General features: G+C 36.8%; 1 protein-coding gene across 6 annotated transcripts in view; it reads right to left on the bottom strand.

The window, feature by feature from the left end:
* VPS8 (VPS8 subunit of CORVET complex) overlaps positions 1-10,910 on the bottom strand; it is a 230,538-nt gene that overhangs the window by 2,542 nt on the left and 217,086 nt on the right. For all 6 annotated transcript variants that reach the window (XM_016159713.2, XM_016159714.2, XM_016159710.2 and 3 more), the window contains one exon: positions 1,349-1,429. In XM_016159713.2, coding sequence (XP_016015199.2) covers positions 1,349-1,429 — 81 coding nt within the window. The remainder of the gene's footprint in view (positions 1-1,348; positions 1,430-10,910) is intronic.

Raw genomic sequence — 10,910 nt, 5'->3', positions numbered from 1 at the left:
ATCAGATTGTTTATTTTTTGTTGTTGTTGAGTTGTATGAGTTTTTTACATATTTTGGATATAAACTCCTTATCGTATATATTATTTGTGAATACATTCGCCTATTTAGTAGGTTGTCTTTTTTGTTTTGTTGAGGGTTTCCTTCACTGTGTAGAAGGTTTTTAGTTTAAGTCTCACTTGTTTATTTTTGCTTTCATTTCCCTTGCTTGAGGGAACATATCCAAACAGATATTACTCAGACTGATGTCAAACAGAGCACATGAGCAGTCTGTGCAAACTCAAGCTCAAGAAAAAATCTGGCCTTGCTAGAATTAGGTATGACTTGAGGACTGAAGGAAGTGTTAGAGTTTGGACTCCACCTTCAGGTGACAGAGGTCCAGGAAAGCATTTCAGCAAGGGGGTAACATGACATTTAGGTTTGGAAAAATACACAGGAGATGTAAAGATGCCTATAGGATCTCCCTAGTGAGTGGATGGAATGGGGGGGGGGGAGATGAGAGAAAGTGCCACCTGCAGAGAGCTACTAAGCAAGGAGGAGCACGTTGAGAAAGTTAATGAGTACACTTCTGAAGTGCCTGTGAGACACCCAGCCTGACGTCATGGTATGACTGCTAGTAGCACTCCAAATCTGTACTCTTCTTCTATGGTCATAGGATACCAACTTGTAGCCTAATACCTTTTAGAATAAAGACCAGTTTCCCAGTCTGCATTGCACATGCCTAAGTTCTAAGACAATGGAGGTAAGTGGAAGTGGTGTATATAACTTGTAGAAAGTACCATTAAAACAAAGGGCTTATGCTTTTCCTCCATTTTGCTAGCTAGAATACAGATGTGATGGTTGGAGCTAGAGCAACCATGTTGAATCACGTCAGTATAAACCATATGTCAAAAACAGTAGAGCTACAAGATAGAAGAAATCTGGAGAGTGGTTTATAGAAAGTGCCCTGGGCTGCCTGCATTTACACTTTTATCTTGGTTAAACCATTATAATTTAGTAAATTCAACCAATGCAGACATCCAGCAGAGTCTTGGGCTTTGGGCAGATTTGGCAGTCATTAGTGTGAACAAAGACCTTGCAAATGAAGGATTAGGCTTCTGCTTGCTCTCTCTGGAGGTTGTACAAACACGGATGCCCTTCTGTGTCCTTACAGTCTGTGGCAGATAAAGGACAGATATCTTTCCACTTCTTTTGCATCCTTTGCCAAATTCTGACTGCTCCCTAGGGCCAGGGCATAGCAGGGCACTTTCCAGAGTAAGGAAGGGCTGGAGCGAGAACCTAAGGACACCACATTTCTAAAACAGTAATTCTAAATAAGGAAATAAAAAGTTAAATAACCACAAAACATTACCCTGGAACTTCCTCGGTAAAGACGGCACAGCTGATCAAATGCTTGGATTTGCTGTGGATCTAGAACAGGTTCTGAGGTTGCCTGAGAAATAAAAAACAATAAGGTAACACCTATGGGCAACCTTTGTACCTGGCCAACAATGAACTAGGATGTGCTGTTTCTTTCATTCCTCTGAAGAAAATCCATACTACCAGCAATTAGTGAGATATTTTACTGAACATTAGTAAAATCCCTTGGTGCCAGCCCCCAGGCTTACCTCTCTATGGACCCTTTACTCAGTGTGGTCTCTAACTTTCCATAATGATGAGCTTCTTTTAGGGCTTCTTGATTCCCCTTTGCCTTTACTAAGCAGAGCAGTTTAGCTCCATCCAGCCTTGCCTTCCCATATCCATCACTCACTATGGCCAACAAAGACGGCCCTTCTTTGTGGTGGTAGTGCATCATAATAGGAAAAATCATGTCATTTCTCCATCTCATTATAAAGCTGCTAGCCACCTATGGAGTTGCAAATTTAATCTACTGCTTTTTGAGAGAGGTGAACTCTGACTTATTTCTATAGCAGTCTTGTTTTATTCTACTTCTTATAGTGGTGGAACATGTTATACAATGGTTCTTCTCTCGGTGAATTTGGTCCGACTCATACCTAAAGAAATGAGATTCTGTGGGAGGCAGCCATAGGCTTTGGAGTTGGAAGTAAATTGAAATACTAGTTCTAGCAACTAACTTACTGTGTGACCTTAGGCAAGTCTCTTTTCTGAGCCTCAACTGCCTCACCTATAAGTGAGAGAATAATGCCTCCCTTATTAGGTTGCTGAAAACTAAATTTGATGAGATACATATTTAAAGTGCCTTTAACTTGCTTGGAACCCTGCAAGGGCTCAGTATATGCTAGCTTTTATTACTGCATTTAGAGATATCCTTCATTAAATATTGCTTTCAGAAGTATTCTGTTTATATATAAGACTAGTAAAACAATGTCTTTCTTTGCTCTGTATTTATTATGAACCATTTTGGCATATTTAAAAGGATTACTAAATATACTCCCAACGTATCTGAGGAGAAAGGTTTCCATTAGGAAGGGTCTGGATGTTAACACAAGCACCATTTAATGAGAGGGGTACTGTAATGTCCATATTTTTTTCCCAAACAAGGATTTGAGCTTAAAAAAAAAAAAGTTTTTACAACAGATTATGTCCCAGAAAGAAAAAGCTAAAGGAGTTCATCACCACTAAACCAGTATTAGAAGAAATGTCAAAGGGACTTATTTAAATAAGAAAATATAGGAGAGAAGAGAATTCTTACTGACAAAGGCAAACACTTGGTAAAATAAGTGGATCAACTAACTATAAAGCTAGTACAAAGTTAAAAGACAAAAGTAGGAAGATCGTGCATAATTCTAACAATAAATTAAGGGATACCCACAAATACTCAATAGAAGAAGTAAAAAAAGAATGACAAAAACATAAACATGGAGGGGGTAAGTAAAAATCGTAGTGATTTTAGAATGTGTTCAAACTTAAGCAACCATCAACTTAAAATAGACTGCTATAAACATAGCTTGGTATACATGAGACACATGGTAACCACAGCCAAAAATCCACAAGAGGTATACAAAAAATAAAGAAAAAGGAATTCAAACACAGCACTATAGAATGACATCAATATAAAAGAGCAAAAGAATAAGAAACAGAGAACAATAAAAACAATCAGAAAAGGATAAAATGGCACTAACTACATACCTATCAATCATTACTTCAAATGTAAATGGACAAAATGCTCCAATTAAAAGACAGAGTGAATGAAGTTCCAGGCAAGGTGGTGGAGTAGGCGAATGCTGTGCTTGTCTCCTCCCCTGACCACATTAAAATTACAACTCAATTATAGAACAACTTGTAGAACCATATGAAGACTAGCTGAACAGAGTTCCTAAGACTAAGGATATAAAGAAGAGGCCACATTGAGACTGGTAGCTGGGACAGAGACATGAAATAGGCTGGTGCCACACCCATGTGTGGTAGTCGACAATCAGGAGGGACATCTCATCTGCAGAGTTCCCCCCTGTAGAGCAAGGGGCTCCAGCCCAGGGTTCTAGTGCCAGGAAGAGGAGTCTCCATAGCATCTAGTGCCCCAGAACTAACAAACTTGGAGGTTGGCTTCAGACCATAACAGAACACTACCTGACTAGCCCCCAAAGTGGCCCAATAAGTGATCTCGGCAAGCAAATGAGCCCAGTGGAGTGAATTCTATCCACTTCATGGGGTCACCTCCTAAATAACAGCTCATATGTTCTGGGTATGTGAGAGTCAATCCCACCCACTGACATGCAAACAGCAATCAAGGCTCAACTACAATAGGGAGTACACACAACCCACATAAGGGACACTTTTGAATCACTGAGCATAGGAAATCAAGGAGACCAAGCCACTGGGCCACACAGTGCACCAACTTCATAAGGCCAGCCAGCCAAGACTGAGAACATAGCAGATTTACCTAGTATATAGAAAGGAACACAGAGAGGCAGTCAAAATGAGGAAACAAAGAAACATGTCCCAAAAAGACAGGAGAAAACTCCAGAAAAAGAACTAAATGAAATGGAGGTAAACAATTTACCAGATACAGAGTTCAAAATACTGATTATAAGTATGCTCAATGAACAAAGAGACAGTAAGCATAAAAAAAGACACAGAAACCACAGAAAAGAACCATTCAGAAATGAAGAATAACCAAAATGAAGAATATACTAGAAGGAATGAACAAGAGATTAGAAAAAGCAGAGAGTTAAATCAGTGATTTGGAAGACAAGGTAGCAGAAAGCACCCAATTGAAACAACAAAAATTAAAAAATAGGGTAGTTTAAGGAATCTCTGGGATAATTTCAAATGTACCAATATTCGCATCATAGGGATATTAGAAGCAAAAGATGAACCCAAAGAGACCCACCAAGACACATTATTACTAAAATGCCAACAGTTAAAGTCAAAGAGAGAATCCTAAACACAGCAAGAGAAAAGCAGCTAGTTACTTACAAGCGAGTTCCCATAAGAATGTCAGCAGATTCCTCAACGAGAAACTTTGTAGGCCAGAAGGGACTGGCAAAAAATATTCAAAGTGATGAAAAGTAAGAACATACAACCAAGACTACTCTACCCAGCAAACCTATCAATTGAAATTGAAGGTGAGAAAAAGAGCTTTCCAGATAGAAAAAACCCTAAAGGAATCCATCACTACCAAGCCAATATTACACAAAATGCTAAAGGGACTTCTTTAAGAAAAAGAAGGGGAAAAAAGAGAATAATAATGGCAATAACTATGTACCTATCAATAATCACTTTAAATGTTAACAGATTAAATACTCCAATCAAAAGACATAAGGTAGCTGAATGGATAAGAAAACAAGACCCATACATCTTCTGTCTACAAGAGACCAACTTCAGATCAAAAGACACACAGACTCTGAAAGTCAAAGGATGGAAAAAGATATTTTATGCAAATAGAAACAAAAACAGTGGGGTAACAATATTTACATTTAATAATATAGACTTTAAAATAAAGACTATGATAAGGGACAAAGAAGGAGATTACACAGTAATAAAGGGATCAATCCAACAAGAGGATATAACTCTAGTAAGCATTTATGCACCCAACATGGGAGCAACAAATTTACAAAACAAATACTGACTGACATAAAGGGAGAGACTGACAGCAATATAGTCATAGTAAGGGACTTTAATACTCCACTGGTACCAATGGACAGATCTTTCAGAAAGAAGGTCAACAAGAGTGGCCTTAAATGACACACTAGACAGATGGATATTTTTTAGAGTACCCCAAAGCAGTAGAATATACATTTTTTTCGAGCACATGAAACGTTTACAAGATAGACCACAAAACAAGTCTCAATAAATTTAAGAAGATTGAAATCATATCAAGCATCTTTGACCACAATGGTATGAAACTAGAAATCAATTATAAGGGAAAAAAATGAAAAACACACAAACATGGCAGCTGCATAGCATGCTACTAAACAATGAATCATGCTACTAACAATATCAAGGAATAAGTCAAAAGATACCTTCAGACAAATGAAAATGAAAACATAATGACCCCAAATCTAAGGGACACAGCAAAAGCAATCCTAAGGGGGAAATTCATAGCAATACTAGCCTACCTCAAGGAACAAGAAAAATCTCAAATAAAAAAAATCTAACCTAACACTTAAAGGAACTAGAAAAAGAACAGCAAACAAAGCCTAAAGTGAGGAGAGGGAAAGAATAAGATCAGAGTGGAAATAAATGAAATATAGTTAAAAAAAAAAAAAGATCAATGAAACCAAGAGCTGATTCTTTGAAAAGATAAACAAAATTGATAAACCTTTAACCAGATTCATCAAGAAAAGAAGAAATAGGACCTAAATAAATAAAATTAGAAATGAAAGGTGACAAATGACACCAGAGAAATAAAAAAGATTATAAGAAAGTACTATGAGTACTTATATGCCAACAAATTAGACAATCTGGGAGAAATGGATAAATTGCTAAAAACATACAATCTTCCAAGACTGAATCAAGATGAAACAGAAAATCTGAACCAATCGATTACAACCACCGAAATCGAATCAGTAATCAAAAACTTCCAACAAACAACATGGACTGGATGGCCTCACAGGTGAATTTTACCAAACATTCAAAGAAGAATTAATACCTATTTTTCTCTAACTCTTCCACAAAATTCAAGCTCATTTTACAAAGCCACCATTACTCTGATTCCAAAACCAGACAAAGACATTACAGAAAAAGAAAATTATAGGCCGATATCCCTGATGAACATTGATGCAAAAAACCTCAACAAAATATTTAGTAAACCAAATTCAGCAATACATGAAAACGATCATAAACCATGATCAAGTGGGATTTACTCCTGGGATGCAAGGTTGGTTCAATATCCAAAAATCAATTAATATGATATTCCACATGAACACATTGAAAGATAAAAATCATATGATCATATCAATAGATTCAGAAAAAGTGTTTGACAAAATCCAGGATCCATTTATGATAAAAACTCTTAGGAAAGTGGGAATAGAGGGAACTTACCCAAACCTAATAAAAGCCAACTATGACAAACACATAGCTAACATTATACTCAACAGGGAACCTAAGTGTTTTCCTTAAGATCAGGATCAAGACAAGGATGTCCACTTTCATCACTTATTCAACATAGTACTGGAAGTCCTAGCCATAGCAATCAGACAAGTAAAAGAAGTAAAAGGCATCCAAATTGGGAAGGAAGAGGTAAAAGTGTCATTATATGATACTAGATATAGAAAACGTAAAGATTTCACTAAAAAAACTATTAGAGCTGATAGTTGAATTCAGTAAAGTAGCAGGATACAAAAATAATATTGAGAAATGGGTTCCATTTTTATACGCCAATAATGAACCATCAGAAAGAGGAACTAAGAAAACAAGATCATTTACAATTACATCAAAAAATAAAAATAAAATACCTAGGAATAAATTTAACCAAGAAAGTAAAAGGTCTGTATTCTGAAAACTATAAAACATCGAAGAAAGAAACTGAAGAAGATACAAATAAATGGAAGCATATACTGTGCTCACGGACAGGAAGAAGTAACATCATTAAAATGTCCACACTACCCAAAGCAATCTATAGATTCAATGCAATCCCTGTCAACATACTAATGGCATTTTTCACAGAACTAGAATAATCCTAAAATTTATATGGAACCATAAAAGACCCCAAATAGCCACAGCAGTCTTGAGAAAGAACAAAGTTGGAAGTATCACACTACCTGATATCAAACCATACTATAAGGCTATAGTAATCAAAACAGTTGGTACTGGCATAAAAACAGACATACAGATCAATGGTACAGAATAGAAAGCACAGAAATAAACCCACATCTATATGGTCATTTAATCTATGACAAAGAGGCAAGAAAAAACAATGGGGTAAAGACAGCCTATTCAATAAATGGTGCTGGGAAAACTGGACTAATACATGCAAAAAAAAAAAAAAAAGAAATTACATCACGTTCTTACACTATATACAAGAATAAACTCAAAGTGGATTAAAGTCTTAAATGTAAGACCTGAAACCATAAAACTCCTAGAAGGAAAAATAAGCAGTAAACTCTGACATTGCTCCTAGTAACATTTTCTTTTCTGATATATCTCCTCAGGCAAGGGAAACAAACGAAATAATAAACAAATGGGACTAACTGAACTAAAAAGTTTTTGCACAGCAAAGGAAGCAATCGACAAAATGAAAAAACAACCCACTGAATGGGAGAAGATAATACATTTAATAAGGGGTTAATATTCCAAAATATATAAAGAACTCATACAACTTAACACCAAAAAAACCCCAAACAATCCAATTAAAAAATGGGCAGAGGACCTGAATAGACATTTTTCTCAAGAGGATATACAGATAGCCAATAGACATATGAAAAGATGCTCAACATCACTAATCATCAGGGAAATGAAAATTAAAAATCACAATGAGATATCACCTCATACTTGTCAGAATGGCTATAATCAATAAATCAAACAAGTGTTGGTGGAGATGCGGTGAAAAGGGAACCTTTGCGCACTGTTGGTGGGACTGTAAATTAGTACAGCTACTAAAGGAAGCATTATGGACATTCCTCAAGTAATTAAAAACTAAAACTACCATATAACCAGGAAATCCACTTCTGGGTATTTACCTGAAGAAATCAAAATTTCTCGTAGGAAAAGATATATGCACTGCTATGTTTATTGTAGCATTATTTACAATAGCCAAGATATGGAAGCAATCATATCGAAGTGTCCATTGATAGATGAATGGATAAGGATGTGGTGTACTCACACACACACACACACACACACACACACACACACAGTAGACTGTTACTTGGCCATGAAAAAGAATAAAATCTTATCATTTACAACAACATAGATGGACCTCGATATAATGTTAAGTGAAGTCAGACAGAGAAAGACAAATACCATATGATTTCACTTATATGTGGAATCTAAAAAACAAAATAAATGAGGAAACAAAACAGGAAAAAATCTCATAGATACAGAGAATAAACTGATGGTGGCCAGATTGTGGGGGGAGGCATTGTGGGAGATGGGAGAAAAAGGTGAAAAAGATTAAGAAGTACAAATTGCCAGTTATTAAAGCAGTCATGGGGAATATAACCAATAACACTGTAATAAGATGTACGGTGTCAGATGGGTAGTAGACTTACTGGGGTGATCACTTTGTACGGTAATAAATGTCTAATCACTATATTGTACATCTGAAACTAATTTGATACTGTGTGTCAACTATAATTGAAAAATAAATTAAAAAAAAAAAGAAAAAAACAGAAGCTTCTTTAATTTGCCTTCCAAGAACACTGCTTCTTTTCCTCAAAACTTTTACTATAGTTAGGGGAAAAAACAACTAAGAGCTAAGAGAATGGAAGCCAGCACTATGCTTGAAATAAATCATGCTAGCCTAGTGTGAAATTATTTCACAGCTTCATCTTCTAAGTGTAAAGGATCTGCTATAAGATCCAGAAAACGGCTGTGACTGAGGAGGCTCACATCTCACAGGATTCTGGAGACCCACAGTGGTGTGTGTCAAAGAGAATGTTAGGACTTGAATGATATCTGGCTTTGGAGACCAGCCGAGGGCATAGTCGCCTCAGTCTTTCTTGATGTTCAAAGTGATGTAGGGATGGCTAAGGATAGGGACAGCTCAATGGAAATCCTGAGAAGGGCAGTGTCATCCAAAACAGCAGCCGGAAAGAGAAAATGAATGGCCCACGGAAGCTCTGTTTTTCATTCTGTTAGATTCATGTCTCTGGGTCTGCCAGACACATGGAGAATCATTCTCTAATCTGACAATATTTAAACTTGTGTTGACACTTAAAAAAATTTTTTTTTCTCAGTATACTTTGGTAGGAAAAACAATCATATTCTTGGGGAAAAAGTGTGTGGAGTATTACATTTCCAATAGATACTTCATAAAATACACAAAAGAGATTCAAGGTAAAGATGATCTGAAGGTTCAAGAAATACTACAAACCTAGCTCAAACAAAACAAAAGGAGAAAAAATATAATTACCTTCAAGAGACTTAACAATAGAAAACATGGGCTGCTCCCTGATTTTCCTAATGCCTTCAGTACTACTGGCATAACCTGGGGAGAGGGGCGGGCTAAGGACAAGGAAGATACATGCCTTTTACTGGCCACTCGAAACCTTAGCTGTGGGGCCAGACATCCCCCACAGTCCATATGGCAAGGGACCAGCCACCCTGATCTCACCGTTGCTTAATCCTTGGTTACTCTGTGATAAGGTTTAACAAGGAAGCAAAAATGGAAGCAAGTCAGGAATGTACTGGGTAAGGCACTGGGGAGCTGGAGGTGGGCAAGGCAGGTTAATTAAAAAAAACTGTGAAGACTGAGTTTGCAAATGTTAAAGCAGCAAGAGAAAAAAAAGGTCTCCTTATGGAGGTACTTTTCAAAACAGCCCTTTGCCTTGAAGGGATTTGTAAGGAAAAAATTCCATGAACTATTATTGTACTTGGTACAAAAATTTTGACGATATATACCACTTATGATAATCCACTGAAGAAAATTCCTATCAGACCTTGCACTTAGAAAAGCTGTGTTTGATACTGTAGACTTGTTACTAGTTGTGTTTTCTTTTTTGCTTTTATCAGTGGGGAACTTGGTGCTAAATGATTGACTACACAGAACTATCAACTGCTCAGGACTTGGTAGCAAACATTTATATGTGTTACTCACAACCCGGTTTTATATTATTTTTCACAGACATAGTTTTTTAAAATCTAGGCTTCCTCATTTATTGAATTCATCCTATTGGATGTATTTTTGGAAGCCAGCCTAAATCATTCTGGGAAAGTGAAGGTCATGTCAGTTCATAAGTAGAAAACACCGCTATTAAAAATAGAATCATGCTTTCACCCTGCAGGAAATACTCCTGGCGGAAGAGTCTATTCTAGGCACAGGGTGAGTGGCTTTAGCTCCGGGGAGTTTGCTCATTGAGGCAGAAAGTGCAAAAGTCTCAATGATGGTCCAACCCATGTTTTCTGATCCAGCTCATCTCAAAATTTTAATATTTGAGAGATCTTGTTAAAATGCAGATTCTGGTTAGTAGGTCTGGGGTGGGTCTGAGAGTCTCTGCTTCTAACAGGCTCCCAGCCAATGGTGAGAATGCTAGTCCTCAATCTGCACTTCAAGCAACCAGCTAATCTGTACTGCTAGAGCAGTTTGGTGCTGCTGGAGACTTCTTTGTCTTAGAGTTCTAATAGTAACAGAACACTCTCAATTATGGGTATTTTGCTTCCTGACAACTGCACTAAATCAACCAATTAGCATTTATTTTTTTCTAAGTTACCCCCATTAGGTATGTTGTTTTCAACACTCACTGAGTTCACGTGAATCTTAGCAGCCTCTGTCAATAATAAAATTTAATAACATAACAATGTTCCTGCCACATGGTTTACTTCAAATCTCACTGAACAGTAAGCCTTGCATG

Source organism: Rousettus aegyptiacus, unplaced genomic scaffold, assembly GCF_014176215.1.
Source record: "Rousettus aegyptiacus isolate mRouAeg1 unplaced genomic scaffold, mRouAeg1.p scaffold_m13_p_4, whole genome shotgun sequence".
NCBI lineage: Eukaryota > Metazoa > Chordata > Mammalia > Chiroptera > Pteropodidae > Rousettus > Rousettus aegyptiacus.
This window is presented reverse-complemented; position numbering and strand designations above follow the sequence as displayed.